General features: G+C 34.3%; 2 protein-coding genes across 2 annotated transcripts; both read right to left on the bottom strand.

The window, feature by feature from the left end:
* Nucleotides 1–5,817: 5,817 nt before the first annotated feature.
* On the bottom strand, nucleotides 5,818–12,646 carry LOC139895844 (cucumisin-like). Its single transcript, XM_071878395.1, has 10 exons — nucleotides 12,554–12,646; nucleotides 12,310–12,401; nucleotides 12,096–12,190; nucleotides 11,650–11,890; nucleotides 11,376–11,560; nucleotides 7,503–7,825; nucleotides 7,318–7,415; nucleotides 7,005–7,226; nucleotides 6,794–6,905; nucleotides 5,818–6,693 (listed from the first exon to the last, which is right to left on the bottom strand). The coding sequence occupies exons 1-10, from the start codon at nucleotides 12,644–12,646 to the stop codon at nucleotides 5,959–5,961; spliced, it is 2,196 nt and encodes a 731-aa protein (XP_071734496.1). The 3' UTR covers nucleotides 5,818–5,958.
* Nucleotides 12,647–15,879: 3,233 nt separating this feature from the next.
* Nucleotides 15,880–22,606, bottom strand: LOC139899768 (cucumisin-like). Its single transcript, XM_071882604.1, is given in 10 exon segments — nucleotides 15,880–16,534; nucleotides 16,610–16,823; nucleotides 16,906–17,017; nucleotides 17,111–17,332; nucleotides 17,428–17,525; nucleotides 20,568–21,078; nucleotides 21,626–21,866; nucleotides 22,043–22,134; nucleotides 22,286–22,374; nucleotides 22,514–22,606. Coding segments are annotated over 10 exon segments (2,193 nt in total). The 3' UTR covers nucleotides 15,880–16,013.
* Between the last annotated feature and the right edge of the window lie 1,319 nt (nucleotides 22,607–23,925).

Here is a 23,925-nt window from a genome sequence, read left to right on the forward strand (position 1 = left end):
TAAAATATAAGAGAAAATATAAAGCCCAATAACAACACGGAGATTACAAACCGTGGATATTAATATGAATAGCAATATAAAGACACGGTATAATTAAGAATAGTATTATCCCAAGGTAATAGTAGAAGTAAACAGATTCTTCTGGAGGAAGATTGAAAAGAAGGATGACAGAAATGATAATAAGGAAAATATCAAGGATTAGAATGGGATTAAGCACTTTCACAATCTTTTGGATGTAAGAACTAAAAAAAAAGTATAGGAATAGTGAGAATAATGGAACAAAAGAGCTTAATTTATAATGGAAATATCTGACAAAGTAATCGAGGCAGATCACCGTATTTAATTATAGAGATATTAATTTCCTTATTCGCTGAAGAATCAAATCTTATAGATTTCGAAGATTTTCTTTAAATCCCTTGAATTCCGAAATTCAACTCTGACTCTGTCAAAGGTTAAGACGCGCCTTATTTTCTAAATTCAACCAATACAATATCAAAAGATAAGACGCACCTTCCTTTCTAAATTCAATCATGACTATGTCAAAAGTTAAATCTCTATCTCAATCTTTTGTGATAACTTCACTCATACACTTCGAATAATCGAATTGTTTTATCTGTATTACTCAATAATGATAAAACTCTATTTATCAACTCATATTCATCATGAAAATATTTTTATTGTTAGCTATGACGACCTCGATTAAATTTCGGGACGAAATTTCTTTAACGGGTAGGTACTGTGATGACCCGGAAATTTCCGACCAAATTTAAACTTAATCTTTATATGATTTCGATACGATAAGCAAAGTATGTAATGTTGAGTCTAGAAAATTTTGAAACGATGTTCATGTATTCAATTTCCCTTTGACCATTACCGACGATTCACAAACAATTAAGAGTAAATAAATATGTATATACATATATATAACTATAAATATAAATATATATACTATTATAAAATATATATTATAAAATTATTAAATATTAATAACACATAAAATTTATAAATTAAATTTATTTACAAGCTAAAGTATAGTTATTGTATTAACACTAATATTATTTTACTACCTTCATTATTATTAATATTAATATCGATATTAGTATTATTATTCTTATTATTAATATAGTTGTGAATACTATTATAAGAATGAGTAAAATTATAAATTAATTTTAATTTAAATATTATTAATTATTATTAAGCTTAGTATTTTTATTTAAATTTATTATCATTATCGTTGTTATTTGTATTATTACTTTTATTATTATTAATAATATTAAAAGTATCATTATTATTAATATGATTATATTTATTTATTATTAAATACATAAAATCAAACAGACAGATTTCAATTTCTGTTTCAAGTCTTTTTCCACTTTCCCTGATTCATGCACCCGTGATTTAATTTTAGATACTGATAGAATGATCACTGTGCTCACTATGTGTTTGTTAGTGCCTCACTTTATTTCAAATATCTCTATCTCATATTTATGAACTAACACACAAACCCACTGCTACTCACTTCTCTTTTTCGTATTCTTGGATCAATGAACAACCATCACCTTCACCTAACCCTTTCATCTGAATCACTCTCTGAAATCATTAAACCACCGGCCACCTTCACATCACCTCACGACCATCATTCCATCATCTTACAACAACCTTATATCACCATATCGATCGATCATAAAAACCATTTACTAATTCTCCTTCGTGACCACTACTAACACCACCGGTTAAACACCATCCACCTATTCTATAGATATATACATATACATGTACATAACAAGTTCGACTACAACTATTTCCGTTTAACAAAAATCAATGAAACATTGGATAGATACAACCACTATTCTATTCATCAAAGAACTCATAAACCCACTTGTGTTTATTCGAAATCCAAACACCTCAACCCACCAACGAAGACCGATTGCAAAACACTGTTTCTACTACTGAAGCCGTGACCCATGGTCACCATATTCGCCATCTCTCTCCCTCACTATCTAGTCCATCTTTGTGAACCTTAAAACCGTCACCCCTTCTATCACTTCAATCACCATCAATCTGCGGCGTAAGTCTTTCTGTTTTCACTTAATCTACTACCGCTGCTAGTTCTATCTTCCTGTTTGCTATACGAACGATTAAAACCCATACAAAGAAATCATCTTTCGCTGCTATGTTTTGTATTTTCTACTACAGACCACCACCCTTGTAACCATGTACTACATTGTTTTTCTGTTAACCCTGGAACAAAATCCTCATATTGTTTTCGTTACCATTTTTATGTTTCCGTTTACTCTTCAAACCCAGTTAACATATATTAGAGAAGGAGAACAATGTCAGTAAAGAAGGAAATGATGATATTGATATTTTATGAAAAGGTAAAGGGAATATAAAATAATGAATCATGATAATTATGGTGTTATGTGATGATAATATATAAAAAGATGTTGAGCTGTAAAGATGGCGGCTAAATTATTCAACTCTCTACCCTTTCGTCGCTGGTTCTATCAACAGGAGAAAAACACAAGATTTAAAACATGTAGTGGACTGTAAACTAGTTTACACTTTAGGCAGATAACCTGTTTTTTTTTCTATTGTGGGTTGTGATCCTTTATTAAACTTCTTACGTTGGGCCGTAATAATTTATGTAGGTTGTTATGAAGTTTGTTGAGTTTGGTCGAATGAGATTATGAGAAGAAGAAAAACGGGTTATATATTTTAGAGGTTTTTATGTTACAGAAAAATAGAAATAGTTCAGTGGTTTGTTGGTATTGCGTATGATCGAAAGGTCGCGTGTTCAATCCCCTGCCATGGAGAAATTATTTTTAATTAACAATAGAAATGTTGGTCCGTGACTAGTATTGTCTGTTGGGCTTCGGTTTGTTGTTGGGTCGTGAGTCAGCTTATATTGTCTGTTGGGCCGGATATGGATTGTGTAGTTGGGCCGAAATGTTGAGGAGAGAAAAAGGAAACAAATAGATACATAGGTTATATGGTTTAATTTGGTATCATATATCAGAAAAGCGTAAACAGTTTAATGGTTAAGAGTGTTGATGGTTGAGCAGGAGGTCGGGGGTTCGAGTCCCGTCGTGGTTTTTGGCCTATTTTGAGGTAGTTACTTATTAATTATTATTATGTTTGATATTATTATTATTGTTATGTTATTGTTATTGTTATTGTTATTGTTAAGTATTAGTATTGTAGTATTATTATTACTAAGTATTAGGAACATTATTATTATTATTATTACTAATAACTAACATTATGTTTATGATAAAAGAAAAATAGATATAAATTATGTTAAGATATATTAAGATAAAAATGATTATGATTATGTTCATGAATATAACTAAGTTAATTACAACTAAGAAGTATAATTAAAAGTACGTTTATCAGTAAGAGGAATATTAATATGATTAGGTCACGAATAAATAGAATTATTATTAATACTATTAAAAGTATTATTGTTATTATTATTATTATTACTATTATTATTATTATTACTATTATTATCATTGTTATTAATATTATTATTAGTATTATCATAAAAAATTATCATATTTAAATTTTTATTATTAATAAAAGTATTTTTATCAAAATTATCATTTTTATTATTATAAGTATTATCATTATAAATATTATTATTATTATTATTATTACCATTATTACCAATATTTTTAATATTATTATTATTAGGATCATTATTATTATTACAATTATTATTACTAGTATTATTAATATTATCATAAAAAGAGACAACTCTTACTTATTATTTATTAATGTTAATTTATCAAATAACTATTAGTTATATAAAACTATACTTAATACATAAAACATAACTATATTTTTATTTAAAAATACATAAAATGAATATATTTATGAAACATATAGGTTATTAATATAAAGATGATATGACTAATAAATATATATATATAAATTTGCTCAATTTCAATTATGCGTGTTAATATATATATAAATGATATAGGTTCGTGAATCCGAGGCCAACCCTGCATTGTTCAATATAGTCATATGTATTTTTACTACAAAATACATTAGGTGAGTTTCATTCGCCTTTTTACCCTTTATATTTTTGGGCTGAGAATACATGCGAAATTTTTATAAATGTTTTACGAAATAGACACAAGTAATCGAAACTACATTATATGGTTGAATGATCGAAGCCGAATATGCCTCTTTTTACTTGGTAGCCTAAGAATTAGGGAACATCACTAATTTTGAGAATTAGTGCACGCCTAATTGACGAGAATCCTAAAGATAGATCTATTGGGCCTAACGAACCCCATCCGTTGTAGCGGATGCTTTAGTACTTCGATGTTGTTTTATATCATGTCCGAAGGATTTTCCGAAATGATAGGGGATATTCTTATATGCATCTTGTTAATGTCGGTTACCAGGGGTTCACCATATGAATGATTTTTGTCTCTATGCATGGGACGTATATTTATGAGAACTGGAAATGAAATTCTTGTGGTCTATTAAAATGATGAAAATGAATGTTTATGATAAACTAATGAACTCACCAACCTTTTGGTTGACACTTTAAAGCATGTTTATTTTCAGGTATGAAAGAAATCTTCCGCTGTGCATTTGCTCATATTAGAGATATTACTTGGAGTCATTCATGACATATTTCAAAAGACGTTGCATTCGAGTCATCGAGTTCATCAAGATTATTATTAAGTCGGTTATAGTTGGATATATTATGAAATGGTATGCATGCCGTCAACCTTCGATGTATTGAAAAGTTTGTCTTTTAAAAACGAATGCAATGTTTGAAAAATGTATCATATAGAGGTCAAATACCTCGCGATGTAACCAAATGTAATGTGTTCGTCCAGATGGATTAGGACGGGTCCTTTCAGACGTTAACAACCGTTATGTATATATGACCGTTGTAACGTCGTTAGTTGACGTTAACGACTGTTACGTACTCGTTGTATTAATAGTAATTTTAATAAAAGAATTTTATTAGTACAAATACGATTACTATAAATACATTTAGTATAAATACGTTGAGTATAAATACGAAGATTAAGAGAATAAACATATTATGCATACATAATAAATTTTAAGAATAAACATTAGTATGCATGAAATAAATAATGATTAATTGCATAAGTAATCATAAATGTTAGATAACATAAATATAAATGTTAGTGAAGTTAATAAGAGTTAGATTACAGAAATATAATTTAGGCAGTATAACTGACCATATATAACTTAAATAACATAAATATAAATGTTAGTGAAGTTAATAAAAGTTAGATTACAGAAATATAATTTTACTTATGATGATAATAATATTTACCTTACTAATAAATAATAGAAGATATCGTCAAAGAATTTCTTACCTTGATTAGTGACTTGTGCTTGCTTAGATAAACCTTGATTATACGGAGCACTTCGTGCTGATAACGTGTTATAAATCTAGTAGTTTATAACTGCATTTAGTAGTCTATTCTTAGCAACAAGGCTTCTTACTAATAAATATGAACAAAGAATAAAGAAGAGAAGTAGAAAATAATTTCTATTATGAAAGTATCGGCGCATCATATCCTTACATTTCAATTGGTATTTATAATACTAAACTTTACTGTATAAAATCTACTCACAAGATTTCATATTTGTCTTTTACTTGGTGGATTGATAAATATGTAGAATAAATTGTCGGCCATATAATCATAACTTTATGATATCACAACATATATGATATATTCGTGTAAGTTGTATGTTTTAATCAAGACATCGAAAAAGAATTATTTCAAAGTGACTTCGAATTAATAATACATCCCTAGATTCGATCTTTTTAAATACAACATTGTTATCTGTATGTGTAAACTATAAATAAGAAAGATATTGAAATGCAATTAACCCAATAATGTAAACGGAGAATAATTATTTTGAACAGAAAAAAGAAATGAGATAAAATACTCCGATTTAAGAATGAAACGCAACAATTGGGCTGGTAACATCGTGCACTCCATCGTTCCATACCAACGAACCCGAAAGCGCCTTTGACCCAATTGTTGCAGTAACTGTCACTACAAAAGATTGTTTCTCACCAACAGTCTTGAACGCTAGACTACTCGGTTCTACCTTAACCACGAGCCCGGTTGGTGCAACCACCTTAGCCTGGTATGTAGATTCTGCTGCCCCCACGTTTGTGACCGTCCTGTTAAATGTTCGAACCAGGCTGCCAGATTGTTTAGCCGAGAGAGCAAAGGAAGGATAGTTTAGGTCCCAAACGGTTGCGTTATTGGCCTTAGTACAAGCACTCGAATCACCAGTCACTATCTTCAAATTTGTCGCGTTGTAACCTTGACCACATAAAAATGACACGAAATCTGATTCACCGGCGTCATATACCAAACCAGGGTCCGCGGCCTTTAACGGGTTAATTTGGCCCGAACCATATGCAAATTCAGCATCGGTGTTTTTGGTTGGACTCATTGGTGTAGCTGTCGTCATCAGGGCCGACTTAATCGCTGCAGGGGACCAATTAGGGTGGAATGATTTAACGTAAGCAGCAGCTCCACTAGCGTGCGGGCAAGACATCGAAGTTCCAGATACAATGTTGTACGGTACAACACGTGTGTCTCCCTCTGATCCGGTCACGGTTGTATCCAATGACCACGCGGCTAAAATGTCCACTCCAGGTGCCGTTAAATCGGGCTACAAAAGTATAAATAAATTAATATAATTAAAGCAGTTAGCTACATGAATGTTATCTTGTATTTTTTTAATTATAATAAACGGGCCTTATGAAATGCACCTTAAGAACGTCTGGTGTGATTGGATTTGGGCCTCTTGATGAAAATGAAACCACAGTTGGAGCTGCTTTGTCTACAGGTTCAATACTCTTCATAATGCTTGCAGTTGGTGTTCTATTAATTACAATTTACAATTTTACAAGCATAATAATTAAGAATTAGCAGTAAATTAAAGAATGTTACTTAAGTAAGCAATGCGTGTGCTAGACTTACGTTGTTGAGTTCAAGTATTTTAGAACTGAATTGCCATCGGTGCTGTTCAAATATGTTGTTGGTAGAGGCCAAGCGAAAGCCAAATCTTCATAGCCCAAATCACCTTCGATCACCACACCGCTTGTGTTTGCTAATATAGCGTTATCGGGCCCACTGATATCCTCGCATACAACAATTTTATTTTTCACTGCAATTGGGTCCAAGGAATCCAGTTCGCAGTATCTACATTTCGTCACAAATTATCAGTTTTCATTACCACCATTATTTCATTAAAGTAACTCTTATTACAATATAATGAAACATATTTGATTACCTAGAATCATCTGATGTAAATCCTTTCTTGGTATTAGGCACTGATGCACCAGAAACTATTGTATAATTCGCTCCATCAAATGTGTTTATCGTTGGTCCCTAAATAAGATTTAGCCATGTATAGCTAGTGATCAAAGAATTGAACCATTTATGGCAACACAATTGCGTTAATTATTCGTTAATTACCTGATAAGTCATATTGTTACCCAACACAATTGGAGTTAAAAACTTTCGATCAATGGAGCTGGCTGCAACGGACAACGACCAAGGTGAAAGATTAACAATTGATCGGGGGCTAGGACCGCTATTTCCTGCTGAGTTGGACGTAAGAATCCCGTTCTTCATAGAATGAAAAGCTCCAATGGCAATAGGATCCTCAAAGTAATCGAAAGCGAAAGAACCCCCAACCGAAAGAGAAATGATATCAACTCCATCAGCTATTGCATCATCAAAAGCTGCCAAAATATCGACCGATGCACAACCACCTGGAAAACAAATCTTGTACACGGCTATACTGTTGAACTTAACTAAACACACACACAAAATAACAAGGCTAAATGCTGAAATTGAAATGGAAACACACAGAGATTTTGCACGTAATGTTTGTGCTTTTTCTGATATTAAATCAAAGAAAACATGATGCCTTATATAGGCTTACAGAGAATAAAAATAACTGAAGATAGCCTAATCTACTGCCACTACTTTCTCCACTACTCAGTGACAAAATCAAATGCATAAAAATAGGAACAACCTACCACTAACTTATTCAAACATAACTAAAATAAAAGATAGGGTTGACTAAGTCATACTAACTTAGTCTTTGGTGTTGTAATGTGACTTTAACACTCCCCTTCAACACCAACTTTCTCCATTCCAAGTTGACGACAAAAATAATCAAATTTGTTGCCAATGCTAGTAGCACACGTACTGTTGTGAGTCTAGCTACAGGGCTGAACGTTTCATCATAGTCCATCCCATATTGCTGTGAAAACCCTCTTGCTACCAATCGTGCCTTGTAACGTTCGATTGAACCATTTGCTTGACGTTTTATCTTGTACACCCATTTACATGAGATGGGTTTAACATCATTCGGCTTTGGTACTAGTTCCCAAGTCTGACTTCTCACCAATGCATCTATTTCTTCCTTCATGGCTGCATCCCATTCGACAATTTGAGATGCATCTTCGAATGATTCTGGTTCAACCTCCTCATCAGTTACAATCGCTGCATTAGCATATTTTGGATTTGGTTTTCGAATTCTTGATGATCTTCTCACTGACTGTGATCCTTCTCCCTCTTCATTTCTTTGATGCACACCAGTTTGCCAAGGACTGTCACTTTCACTTTGTTGATTATCAGAATCATCCTCTACAACTTGCTTATCTTTTGCAACAAGTTGTATTTCTGACTCTTCTTTTTGTTCCTGATCAGGTACTTCTCCATGTGGTGCTTCTTCATTGTTTGAAGTCCACCACGAAGATGATTCATCAAACACGACATTTCGGGACGTATAACACTTTCCAGTCGATGGATCACAACATTTCCATCCTTTTCGATTGTTATCATACCCTACAAAAATACAACGAATGGCTTTCTTTTCCATTTTGCTGCGTAAATGATCAGGCACAAATACATAACAAACGCATCCAAACACACGATAGAAACTAACAGAGGGTTTAGTATTCCATATTTTTTCGAAAGGAGAGAGATAAGCTAACCGTTGTTGTGGAATCCTATTGATCACATAGGCTGCGGTTTTCATTGCTTCAGCCCAAAAACGACCAGGCACATTCTTAGAGTGCATCATACTTCGACATGTTTCAGCTAAGTGTCGGTTTTTCCTTTCAGAAACACCATTCTGTTGAGGTGTATTAGGACACGTAAGATGATGACGTATCTTACTTTCTCGAAGGAAAGTTGTAAACTCGCTTGAAACATACTCTCCCCCATTATCAGTGCGTAAACACACTATACTCGAACCAAGCTCAGATTCACTTTCTTCCTTAAACAATTTGAACTTCAATAAAGCATCAGATTTATGTTTAAGAAAATATACCCACACGTACCTTGAATAATCGTCAATAAAGGTGATCATGTACTTCATTCCACCAACCGAAGCCTGCTTTACTGGACCAAATAGGTCTGAATGAACCAGTTCTAACACCTTTTTAGCTTTAAAATTGGAGTCCTCATATGGTAGTTGATGTGCTTTACCGTATTGACAACCTGCACAAACTACTTCTTTTCGCACTTCAAGTTTTGGCAGACCCCTCACCAGTGACTTCTTCATCATCATTTCCAATTTATCATACCCAACATGACCCAATCGTGAATGCCATAGATCCACAGTCTCGCTTTTTCTTGTTTTGTCAACATAAGCTGTTTCGGCAGACATCACGTAGACAGATTCTTTCTTCTTCCCTATCATTATTGGTTCACCAATTACTTGAATCTTCTCATAGACTTTAACATCTTCTGGACCAAATAGCACGAATTGACCATTTGATGTTACTTGAGGAACTGAGAACAAATTCTTCTTGACACCAGGCACGTGATAAACATTTTCTAGTGACACATCAGAATCACCTTGAGGAGATGATACAACAGTATTGCCAATATGGGCAATAGATAATTTCGTATTGTCTGCTGTCACCACAACTTTGCTGCCATTGTATCTTACTGTGTTATGAAGCTTCTCCTTGTCACCGGTCATATGATTCGAACATCCAGAATCAACAATCCAGTCACGTTGATGATTAAGTCGTTTAGACTTTGAAACAGACAGAGACAATTCTTCTTCTTCTGTCACCAGTAATGCTTCGACATCCCACTCATCATCATCTTTTGATTGAGCATTATTGACCTCTTCTGTTTTCTTGGCATTACAATCCCTTGCCAAGTGCCCTTTCTTCTGACAACTGTAGCACCTTGGTATGTACTTCTTTCCTTTGAAGCGTTTACTTGAACCGTCTTCTGATCGATTCCCTTTACCACCTTCTTGAGTCTTTGTCTTGTCATCATTCTTTTTCCACCCACTTGCATTTTTGTTTTTCGAATTCCACTTGCTCTTGTTGACATATAGTGCTTCTTCTTCGGTCTTTACAGAGACTGCACCCATTTGCTTTGTCAACGCCTCCTGACTAGCTAGTAGATTTTCAAATTCTACAAGTGATGGTTGTGTTTGCCATCCTTGTACAGCTGCAACAAAACTGCGAAACTCAGGTTTCAAGCCATGAATAATTATTCGCTTCATCCTGGCTTCACCTATTCGAGCTTCTGGATCTAATTCAGAAATTTGACGACAAATAGACTTCACTTTGTAGAAGTATTGTGCTATTGTCAGATCACGTTGAGTCACTGATAGTAACTCACCTTCTAACAGTTGAAGTTTTGTATCATTCTTCTTGGAAAACAGCTTTTCAAATGTATCCCAAGCCTCCTTTGGATTTTCAGCATCCCGGATATGTTCTAACACCTCTTCTTCAACTGTTGTCTTCAACACGAACATTGCTTTCCCTGCTTTCACCTTCCACTTCCTTAATACACCATTGTTGTCTTCTGCTGTAGGCTGGTGAACATCGTTCCCATTCACAACTTCCCACAGATCTTGTCCCTGCATATAAGACATTATGCAGGTCGACCATGTGTTGTAGTTTTGATTGTTTAATTTCTTAATCCCACCAAAAACTTGTAGATCAGACATGTTTATGGGCTGGCTCTTGATACCAGATGTTGAACTTAACTAAACACACACACAAAATAACAAGGCTAAATGCTGAAATTGAAATGGAAACACACAGAGATTTTGCACGTAATGTTTGTGCTTTTTCTGATATTAAATCAAAGAAAACATGATGCCTTATATAGGCTTACAGAGAATAAAAATAACTGAAGATAGCCTAATCTACTGCCACTACTTTCTCCACTACTCAGTGACAAAATCAAATGCATAAAAATAGGAACAACCTACCACTAACTTATTCAAACATAACTAAAATAAAAGATAGGGTTGACTAAGTCATACTAACTTAGTCTTTGGTGTTGTAATGTGACTTTAACATATACGTGCTGATGGAACACCACCTCTAGCCGTCCCGTTAGCTAGACCTAATAAACTTGCATTGTTCACCGCACGTCCTGCCACTGTCGACGCAGTGTGGGTCCCGTGCCCCTCGGTATCTCTTGCGGATTGCTCCTCGTTCTCAGCTCCCTCGGTGTTGTAGAATTTCGCTCCAATTAGTTTGCTGAATAATATATGTTATACGATCATTAATAATGTCACAACAATCACTTCTCTTTATAATAATACGAAGAAAAAATTGTATATAATTACTTGTTGCATGTGAAATTGGCAGAATCGCATGAACCCTTCCATTTGGCTGGTGGTGGACCGAATCCGTTGTCTTTAAAACTGTCGGATTCGGGCCAGGCACCGGTGTCAAGCATAGCAACGATGACGTCGCTTTCGAGAGGTGATCTTTTAACGTCTTGAGGGAAGCCCAAAAAATCCCAAGACCTTGTTGTATGAAGTTGCTTCATTTCGTTTTGGAATACAGACACCACACCCTCCATTTCTGCATGCAAACGTAAATAACAAACTTATAATAATATGCTTTAATATTAATATGATAGATCGTACATTACCCTTACTTATTTTCTTACTAAAACAACAATAATTATTATTTGTGACTTCATTGTTTGATCATGTAATCTATGAACAAAGCAAAATAATTAAGCTTTCATAATAAATTATATTGAGTTACAATTAAAAAAACTCACGAGCTATTTGGTTCTTTTCATCTTCGGTTAGCCTGGCAGCGAAGCCGTTAAAGCTCCTCGTATAGCTCCGAAGTAAAGATTTTGATGCCCGGCTGCTGAAAGCAAACTCAGGGTTTAGCAACCATAAGTGTTATTTAAATTTCAGGAAAATATATATTTATCGACAGTACTATTTAGTATTGGATATATAAATAATACGGAGTATATAAATAACCTGCCAATAACTTGTTGTAACATGTTGGTGTGAACTGATGAAGCAGAGAACAGACCACCCTTTGGCACCTCACCCATGTACACAATGTATGTCTGCATTAATACACACACACACATGCATATTTTAACCAAATGATAAAACAACAATAGTACGTCTAGATGGTGTTTTTTTTTTATTAAAATTGTACATTAGATGTATATGCTGGAATGATAAAAATAAAAATAAAAGGGAATATAATGAATGCCTTGAGATCATTGGATTCAGCAGCTAGAGTGTGGGTAAAGGTAAGAGCATATGTGAGGGTGAGCAAAAATAGTAGCCTTAGTGGGGATGCCATTAGTATTAGTATTATTAATCTTGATTGATTTGAAGGGATAGAAATGAGATTAGTTAATATATATAGGAAGCACAAACATCATTGGTTTCTCAAATATATTGTTGATATCGTTGCAGGCCGTACAAAAACCGTCTTAGAGGCGAGTTTGACAATGTTAAATTTATAATGTACGCGTTATCGTTTTCATGTGTTTGTTGTTCATCGAAATATACTTTTTATCATACAAGTCATCAATATATCAACGTTTGGTCAAATACGGTCTCTATCGTCCAATCATGCGAATTTGTCAAACAGTCATAAGTTATAAGAAATTACCTAGTAACAAAGAAGAATTAAAAGCCGTCTTCAACAAAACGACATTTTTATATTAACAACAAAAAGACGTACGTAAAAGTAAAAATCATATGGAGTTCTCTTTATCTTGAATAAAAGGATGTCTACTACATCTTATCTCTCCAAATCCAAGTAATTTACATTATTTGTGTCATCATTATCGACCCCAACGAACATTGTCAACTGGATGTGCAATGGCGGAGCCAGGATTTAACTTTAAGGGTGACACTATGGACTTAACGTAACGTTAAGGGTAGCCAATTGAGGAAGGCTTGTTAGTTTTAACGTTAAGGGTGACACTATGGACTTAATATAGGCCAATTGTGGAAAACTTGTTAATTTTGAAGGACCTACAATAAATACAAAAATTATTATATATAATAATGGGATTATGAAATTTGTTGAGGGTGTCATTGCCACTTTTGGCCACCCTACTAGCTCCGCTTATGCGGACGTGTTAAAATGTAATAGATCGTTGGATCCGGTCAATGGGAGGTGTTAAAGTCTAAATCAATTTGTAACTCACTTAAATCATTGAATCTATTCAATTTAATTAGATTCTGTTTTTGTGAGAGAAGAGAAAAAAACAAAACAAAATCATCCCATATGTACGTTTCGTCTATTTATATATCTATATATAACGTTTAAGTACGTACAATATAACTTTGAGATGTCATATTCGATTTATATATAACTTTGAAGTATATAAAATATAACTTTGAGATGTCATATTCTATGTATTGTAGGTATGAAGACATTACTTAATTTCTTTGGTTCTACTCCAAGTAAGAAGGCATGGTTAATGGGCATGCTTCTATAGTTGTAACCCTTTACCGCATCTAACGCTTGATTTCATGTTTGACATAGACAGTGAAATGTACTCGTCTTATTTTTTGGCCCATATACGACATCATATTTGCACTTTCGCTTGTCGATCGAGCCACAATTTGATATATCTTAAGTTTCGTGTAGTATTAAACCAGCCCTCTAATTATCGTGAGATGTATATGCGTTACTAATTATTTTTATGGATTTACACGTTTAATATGGTGCATTAATGTCCAATTAAAACGACATGTTCTATTTGAAAAATAAAATATAATAATCTTTGTGTATAAATTCATGGACGACATTCAAAGATTGCTTTTGGAATGAAAACTCATAATTGATATTTAAATTAATTAGGTATACTCCGTAGTAACTTATATTAGTGGATAAAAGTGTAACTTAGTTAATTATATAATATTTATTGTACTTAGTATATAAATTTTATGATTAGGCTTATATAAAGATTATGTTACTTGGATTTAAAGACACACAAGGGTATATAAAGGCGTTTCTATGGAGAAGTATTTTATTGGGATTGATACCTCTCATCTCTATAATAGGAAATAGCTAGGGGGCACTAAGCTAATTGTATATTCTTCCCTGCTCATTTATTTAGTTAACAAAAGGTTTAATAGAAGGTATAACGTTTGAGATCATGTATATGGTTTCTTTCAGTCATTATTTTGCATCAGCTTTCAATATTTGTTAGTTTTCTTTCAACATGTGCATCGTGTTGTTTGGCTAAGTATTAATCCTAACATTAGCTACTACCAACATTTTTGTGTCATATACGAGAAATAAGAAATAAATAAAAAAATGCCCCTCTATGACCATCACCTATACTTGCATCAAACGTCTTTGACAAAAAAATATACTGTCAGTGATGTTTGGGACTTAGGTCCAAACAAGGACATAACATGATTCATTGATGCCAACATCATTTGGACATTTTTAAACGTTTATAATTATTTTCTTAATTTGCAGGGAAATGGATTATTAAGATTAGGACCAATATCTTACATGGCCTAATCTGTTATGTTACCGGATATTAGATAACTTCTATTTTGTTCAAGTATTGATATTGATAGATAAAGAGATATTGATGTACAATCTTTAATCATTTGTAAATCGACTTTATTATCTGGTTAAGTTCATCGTCAATACTCAATATTAATTTTAATTTTCCCGTATACAACTGGATTTGTTTATCAGTCCAAACATACAAGCAACACAAATATCGGTTGATATTTCATGTCGATATTAATTAGTTAATACAGCCAACTTTAATAGAGTAAAACGATTGAATAATAATAGTGTAAACGCAAAGGAATATCTGAAAGTCCAAATATCCAATCTTACAAGTAATGCAATAAATGACGTAATATATCCAACTTTAATATGTTGAATTTTTGTCTAACGAATTAGGATGACAGCCCAGTGGATTGTTCTGGTTTCATGAGACCTTTTTTTTATTGCGTTTGTGATGTTTTTTTTTTTTTTTTTTTATTGTTGTTGTTGGAAAATGACTTCTCTTCTATTTTAGGATAGAGGAATGATTGTTAACGTCTTACCTCCCCATACTCTGCTAATGCGATATTGAGTTTGTTGTTGTTGGAAAAAAATTAAAAAGGAAAGAATTGCCGGAATTGAACTCGTGAATTATAGGACACAAATATGCTCATTAATAATTGAAAATTAATGAAGGATGATTATGATTATTTCTACTTTGTTATCGGATCCTAACCGGGTTGCTCCGTGATTACATTATGATGCTTTCTTAACCACTAAAGTCCTCTTGTGATGCTTAGATAAATAACAGATCATCCTTACTTAAAATTGTACTTATTTAAGAAAAATAGACACAAGTTTTAGTTCCATTTCAATCTTCTTTGCAAATTCTCTCTTTTTATTTTTTCATTTTCGTTTTTTTTTTTTTTTTTGTTTGGTGATGCTTATCAAAGTCGTTTTAGTAAGAAAAATCAAAGTCATTAACAAATGTTAATATATATTTTATTAATTTACAGATATATTTAATAAAACTAATCGTACTTTTTTTAAAGAAAATGTATCATATGAGATTCTAGATTATGAAAATGCAATTAGCACATCAGTAAAGTTGAATTACATACAGCTTATATTACATTGCATTTGCATAGTTTATGAAAATGGATTGTGTAAGTTTACAAGAAGACAAGGGAAGCCATTATTATATCAGAAACGCAACAATAGGACTGGTTACATTGTGAACTCCATCACGCCAAACCAGTGAACCCGAAAGCGTCTTAGACCCAATTGTTGCGTCAATTGTCACCACAAAAGATTGCTTCTGCCCAACAGTCTTGAACGCTAGAGTACTTGGGTCAACCTTCACCACAAGCCCTGGTGGTGCAACCACATTAGCCTGGTACGTGGACTCTGATGCACCCACGTTAGTAACTGTCCTGTTAAAGGTTCGAACAATACTACCCGATTGTTGGGCTGATAGAGCAAAGGAAGGGTAGTTTAAGTCCCAAACAGTTGCATTATTCTTTGCTGTGCAACTACTTGCATCACCAGTAACAATTTTTAAAGTTGTGGCATTGTAGCCTTGACCACATAAAAATGAAACGAAATCTAATTACCCAGCATCGTAGACCAAACCTGGGTCAATAGCGTTTAATGGGTTGATATGTCCAGAACCATATGCGAATTCAGCGTCAGTGTTTTTGAAAGGACTCATTGTTGCAGCTGCCATGGATAAAATTGCAAATAAATTTCATAAATTTAACATCATATTCAAGTGAACTTTATGTAAAATAGTACCAGTGGTCATGAGGGCAGATTTTATGGCGGCTGGGGACCACGTAGGGTGGAATGATTTAACGTAAGCTGCTGCACCAGCGGCATGGGGACAAGACATAGAAGTTCCGGATATAATATTGTACGGAACTACACGTGTGTCTCCCCCTTGTCCGGTGACACTTGTACCCATTGACCACGCGGCCAAAATATCCACTCCAGGGGCAGTTAAATCAGGCTAAAACAATTTTATAATTTAAACATATTATAGATATATGATCTTAGAGACTAATAATGAGATCCAAACAATCAAATTTTACCTTAAGTACGTCTGGTGTAATTCGGCTTGGTCCCCTTGATGAGAATGTAGCTACAGCTGGGGCTATTTTGTCTACAGGTTCAATACTCTTTAAGATGTTTGCAGTTGGGGTTCTATAAAACACAGTAAAAAACATAGTTTTCAGAATAATCTAAATGTCTAATTTCATAATTTGTGTAAGTCATTAATTAACCTGTAAGACTTACGTTGTTGAGTTTATGTAACGGAGAACTGCACTGCCATCTTCGGAACTCAAGACAGTTGCTGGTAGAGGGTAAGTGAAGGCCAAATCTTTGTACAAGGTTCCAAAACCCATTACTGCACCACTTGCACCCGATTCTAACGCAGTTTCTGGCCCTTCAGTACTATCACAAACCACTATTTTATTTTGTACCAAAGTTGGGTCCAAGGAATTCGGATAGCAGTCTCTGCATTTCAACATCTATGTTTAGTTCCCTTTATATATTATTATTTTTTGAAAATAAATTTGGCAACGGGATTTTGTGGGTCATTAGTTAATTACCTAGAGTCATTTGAGGTATACCCTTTCTTCGTATTAGGCACTGATTCACCATAAACTATCGGATGAATTGCACCATCGAATGTATTTACAGCCAGCCCCTGCACAAAATATATTTAAATATAGGGGGCTAATCAAGGGGAAGCACTTTTTTGGGAGGAGGGGAGTAAATTTTAATTTTTTTTTTTTTTAATTTTTTTTTTTCACAAACATTAAAATTAGGTGAAAATACGAACATTCAAAAAAGACATTTTGTGATAAATGTTACTGTATTATTTTGACCAGAAAACGCTCGAAGAAATAACATTCATCGTGATGCATGGTATTCTTCGAGCCTTTTTTTCATCATCAGTGAAGTTTTTATCAAAATTTAGTCCGATTTAGAGTTTAGGTTTAGAGTTTAATGTTTTAGGTTTAGTCCCTAAACCCTTAATTCTAAACCGTTCGTGCTAAAAACTCAATCTAAACCCTAAACCTGAATTTCTAAACCCTAAAAAATCGCTCGAAGAATAACATGCATCACAATGAATGTTATCAGGAACATTTATCGATGAATGTTATTTTTTCGAACGTTTTTGTTGGGAAATTACGGTCTCACTAATTCCCACCACCCAGCCCAACAATAATAGTAAAGAAATAAGAACAATACACAACACAAGATTTAACGTGAAAACTCCAAAACAGGAAAAAAACCACCGCCCCCCAAAGAGAGAAATACACTATATCACAAATTATTACAATGATATAGACGACTCTCTTTAAGCCAACTACACTCTCCAAAATATTTAACTAATACAACTCTCAAACAAGAGTAAGAAAGAATGAAATAATCAAATACTTAAAATGTATTGATTGGTGCGATTTGGAATGAAGACTTAGCCCCTCTTATATAACCAAGTCACTCACCCCTCACATCTTCCTCCCACCAATGTGGGATAAACATATCTTCTACTAGCCAAAATAAACCAACAAATCTCCACCTTTTGGATAGAAGAAGATAACCATGCTTCCACATTGCAAGGATCACCGATGTAGACGCTTCCTCGACGACAACTTCAAGATCCTCATCTTTATGCCGTTGACATTATCTCCCAAGAGACAAAACTTGCATCTTCATCGAACATTGTCTAAACCGACAATCATTGTCATCACAGACAATCACAACTCTTAACAAGAATTATCATACTCCACCATTAAGAGTATAGCACTTAGAATATCACATTCCAAGCATTTCACTTCGGCACATGTTGTTGAACAACCAGCTGAAACTTTATGGTGCAACTTCCCTGTTTGGCTTTTCCGAAAGTCCCATCAGCTACAACATCAGTTTCCACCACACAGCCTGCATCAACGCCAAACCAATGCCCATGTGTAATTGTGGAACCGCTAACGAACATCCCTTTCCACGGTGGCGCGGACACACCATGAGGATGACTTGACTTCAGAGGAATTCGTCACTCTCCGTAACAACGGAGACAATGTTAGCGTCTTTGGAGCCATTTGCCGGATTAGCTCCACCGGGACAATTAACCCTTACATGTCCAGTCTTCCCGCACTTCCAGCATGTCAGATTCTTTCTAGAGTTTCTCTTCTGCCTATCCGAACACAACACTATCGTATCTCCTGATGACGAGACCCCGTTACCTTTCAGTCTTTTCTCCTCGGATAGGAGCTTGCTAGTAACGTCTTCAAACTTCAGAGTTTTCTTCCCATACATCAAAATAGGTTTCATGTGTTCATAAGACGATGATAAAAATAATATCAACCTCAAAGCTTTATCTTCATCATCCGTTTTAACTCCAATAGCCTCCAGTTCTGAAACAATACCATTAAGAATACTTAGATGATCTGAAATCTTTGAACCCCCATCCATACGCAGAGTATGAAATTGTTCTTTAAGACACAACCGATTTGAGATGCCCTTGCTCTGGTACAACTGCTCTAGTTTAACCCAAAGCTCCTTTGCCGTTGATAACCCGTGCACATTTGCAAGCACGTTCTTTGCAAGACACAAACGAATCGCACTTGCTGCCCTCAAATCCATATCATCCCATTCTTCTTCATCGAACTTACTGCTAGAATCACTGCCGGGAACAAAGGTGGGTTTACCTTTCAATGCCTTGTGTAACCCGGACTGAATCAACACATCCTTGACTTGAACCTGCCATAAGCCAAAATTGATCATCCCATCAAATTTCTCTACATCAAATCTCATTGGACTGAACTTCGACATCGTATCCGTATCCTATAAACAACACTTTCTCTGATTTTGCTCACGTTTCGAATAACCAAAAGATGTAGCAGGTAGCCAGGACCCTTTAAATCGGAAATCCACAACTCGCCACTAACAAATCCAACTATTACTACGAATCAGAAAAAAAATATTGTCTAACCAGATACCCTATACGATCAATAGAACTCGTTTCTGATGTGGACGATCCACTCCCGTGGCAACCACAGAGCATACTCCGACTCCTATAACCGAGACCCCTGTCAAACCTGACGCTCTGATACCAGTTGTTGGAAAATTACGGTCTCACAAATTCCCACCACCCAGCCCAACAATAATAGTAAAGAAATAAGAACAATACACAACACAAGATTTAACGTGAAAACTCCAAAACAGGAGAAAAACCACCGGCCCCCAAAGAGAGAAAATACACTATATCACAAATTGTTACAATGATATAGACGACTCTCTTAAGCCAACTACACTCTCCAAAATATTTAACTAATACAACTCTCAAACAAGGGTAAGAAAGAAAGAAATAATCAAATACTTAAAGTGTATTGATTGGTGCGATTTGGAATGAAGACTTAGCCCCTCTTATATAACCAAGTCACTCACCCCTCACATCTTCCTCCCACCAATGTGGGATAAACATATCTTCTACTAGCCAAAATAAACCAACAGTTTTCTGGTCAAAATAATATTCCGTAATATTTATCACAAAGTGTCTTTTTTAAAGGTTCATATTTTTACGTGATCTTAATGTTTGTAAAAAAATTCAAAAAAAAAAAAAAAAAAACAGAAAAAAATTTTACTTCCCCCAAAAAAGTGTTTCCCTCTTGCTTAAATCTATTCAAATATAAATACCAATTTGTTGCGATTGAAATCTCAGAGGAATGTTGAATAAGCTTACCAGATAAGTCATATTGTTACCCAACACGATTTGAGTTAAAAACTTGCGATCAATGGTACTGGCAGCAACTGTAAGTGACCAGGGTGAATAATTAGCAACTGATCCAGATAAAGGACCTTCATTTCCAGCAGAATTAGATGTGAGAATTCCATTTTTCATCGAATGAAAAGCTCCAATGGCAATAGAATCCTCAAAATAGTCCAAAGGAAAAGGGCTTCCGATGGAAACAGATATGATGTCAACTCCATCAGCTATCGCATCATCGAAAGCTGCCAAAATATCTGCTTCTGAACAATACCCTGGAAAACACACTTTATACACGGCTATACGTGCTGATGGAACACCACCTCTAGCTGTTCCGTTAGCTAGACCTAACAAGCTTGCGTTGTTAACTGAACGTCCAGCTACAGTTGATGCAGTGTGGGTCCCGTGCCCCTCAGTATCTCTTGCTGACTGTTCGTCCCCGTCATCACTTTCGTCAGTCTTGTAGTATCTTGCTCCAATCAGTTTGCTGAATGTATGTCATGTCAATAACAAAACAAATAACTATAAAATGAATATAATATGAGATCCAATATCAGTTTTAGTTTGTTCTAGTTTAACTAAGGGTACGTTTGTTTACCTCTTAATTGAATGGTTCAACGCTAAATGCTAAAACATTCAGCATTCAGTGTGTTTGTTTCTAACCTCAGATGCGTTCATAATTCAGTGTTGAACCATTCAGAGTTGGAATTCTCTCTTAACTATTAAGTACAAAAATTTTATGTAATATTCTCTTTAAATTATATCAAGAACACTTATTAAACAATTATATCGTAGTTTTTATTCACGTTAAAGGTTAATAAGGTAATTTTATATCATTTTCATTATTAATTCAGAATGATTATCAAACTGGTTATTGTCATTCAGAAGCAACTTTATTCAGTCTGAATCATTCAGTTAACGAACCATTCAACGCTTAATCATTCAGTTTTATCAAACGCAATGAATAAGAAACAAATAAATCATTTTCCTAACCCAATAAGGAGTAATATCATAAAATGATTCAATATAAGTACTTGTTGCAGGTAAAATTGGGGGAGGCACATGAGCCTTTCCATTTGGGTGGTGGAGGACCAAAACCGTCATCATTGAAGCTATCGGATTCTGGCCAGGCTCCAGTATCGAGCATTCCAACGATAACGTCAATTTCAAACGGTGCTCTCTTCACATCTTGAGGGAAGCCCATAAAGTCCCAAGACCTTGTCGTATGTAATTTCTTCAATTTGTTTTCAAACACAGATACTACTCCCTCCATACCTAAATTAAAAGAAAATAATATTTTAACTTCTTCTAACCATCCTTAAAAGTTCTTACAAATTATAACCAAGGTAACTATATCAATTCCTTATGACTCAGTTATTTTTTTATTTCATTCACTGTAGTTAATAGGTAACAGCTTTAAGAATAATATTGGAACTTAAAAACTCACTCACGAGCTATTTGGTTTTTTTCATCCTCTGTTAGGATCGCTACGAACCCATTAAAGCTTCTCTTATAGCTTCTGAGTAGAGATTTTGATGTGCGGCTGCACGATTGCATTTAGATCTCAGTGATCTTCCTTCAAAAGATATCTTTTTGCATAATCGTTAAGTTTGAAGTACTCAACAAGTACGACGTGGTAGAAACATATAAGTAGTCATAATGTTTTTTTTTTTAAGAAAGAAAAACACAGGTACCTGCCAACTACTTTTTGTAGCATGCGAGAATGGAGTGACACCACTGATAAATCACTCTTTGGAAGTTCACCCATATACACAATGTATGTCTGCAAAATTTAAAGAGAAAACACGTGAAAATGATCATTTATATGGTATTACAGATAACAATCTGATCAAACTTGTAAACAAAGAAAAGTTAGCAATATTGATAATGGTAAGTTGTTTGAATCTCAATTAGATAAATGCCTTGAGATCATTGGCATCAGCTGCCATAATGTCGCTAAGGATAAGAGAATATATGATAGTGATTAAGAACATAAGCCATAACGGAGATGCCATTAAGCAGATTTAATATACTGAATTTGGAGATATACGATCACGATTCACGAGACACGTTTATATAACGGAACAAACCTCATTGTCTTTGTAAAATTTGGTCAGCGTCGATGAAATCGTTGTAAGTTGTTCAAAGGTATGTCTTTAGTCTATAACGAAAGTTAGAAAAAGATAACTTCTCTTTGGTAAACACACAATGACAGCTATACTATCGAGAGGGACTTCCAATCTTTTTAAACTTACATTTATAGATGTACATGGATGGATTAACATACAAATATACTACAACTACGATGCAATGCAATGTTCTTTTGTGTTTTGTATGTTAGTTATAATAATATTCTACTTACATATAAACGTAATTTCTATTTCTATTTCTGTTTCTATATTAGTATGTTTATAGGATTAGTTAAGTTTTATGCTAATTTACTACCTATTGACAGTGCACACAAACTATTCACGGAGTACTTTTTTTAGCATATTAGATACAACAACAATATTCAATTTATGCCAACTATTATTCAAAAATGAAGTAACAAAAGATTAAAAAAAAAAAACATACACATTGATCCCTGGTAGGCTGAAATAGAAGCGGTAAGTATTGACCAGAAGCACACAAATTACATAGAATGACTATATGATTGCAGCAATTGATCAATTAAACCTATGGTTTAAATAACCTAAAACTCAAAATCTAGAATCAAATAAACACGAATAAGTACTGTATATAGGATGGAAAGGAGAGGAGACTGATACATTAAACAGCGATTCTCGAGTTTTAAATTTCAGCGGAAATGAGAGGAGAAGAGATGATTAGGAAGGATAGTACCTTTAGATTTTGTCACCAAAACTCTCCGCCCATATTTGAACGGATTGGGAAGGATAGTAAAACATTCTCATCCCCTTTCTTCTCCACTCTTTTCCGCTAAAAGAAAACTCGAGAATACAACCTAAATCAAACTTCAAAAATCGAGAGATATAGAGACTAACTGGCTGTGAAGGACGGCCGGAGAATTTTGGGGGACACGGTGAAGGAGAACACTAACGACGTCGTCTACCAATAAACTGCCGTAAACAAAAACGTTATGCTTATTATTAACGCCGTTTGCGTTACCACCGGAGATGGTTGTTCCGGCTGCAATTGAATCCGTTAACATTGTAGCATTGCTTTAGTGTGATTGTAAGTACAGATTTTAAAGATACATAGCAACTCGCCCAAATTCAAAGCAACTCGCCCAAATTCAAAGGCAATTGTTGACGCCTCCGGTCGTGTGCGTGTGTGTTCAGTATGCGATGGTCAAACGTGTTGATCATACGTAGGC

Source organism: Rutidosis leptorrhynchoides, chromosome 3, assembly GCF_046630445.1.
Source record: "Rutidosis leptorrhynchoides isolate AG116_Rl617_1_P2 chromosome 3, CSIRO_AGI_Rlap_v1, whole genome shotgun sequence".
Lineage (NCBI taxonomy): Eukaryota > Viridiplantae > Streptophyta > Magnoliopsida > Asterales > Asteraceae > Rutidosis > Rutidosis leptorrhynchoides.

What these genes read in the sequence shown, in the direction of transcription:
- LOC139895844 (XM_071878395.1), bottom strand. Translation starts at nt 12,646, where the DNA reads ATGGCATCCCCACTAAGGCTACTATTTTTGCTCACCCTCACATATGCT. An exon ending in GCCAATTTCACATGCAACAA is followed by an intron (nt 11,561 to 11,649) that starts GTAATTATATAC and finishes TATATTATTCAG; the next exon opens with CAAACTAATTGGAGCGAAAT. An exon ending in TCACACCAGACGTTCTTAAG is followed by an intron (nt 6,694 to 6,793) that starts GTGCATTTCATA and finishes ATACTTTTGTAG; the next exon opens with CCCGATTTAACGGCACCTGG.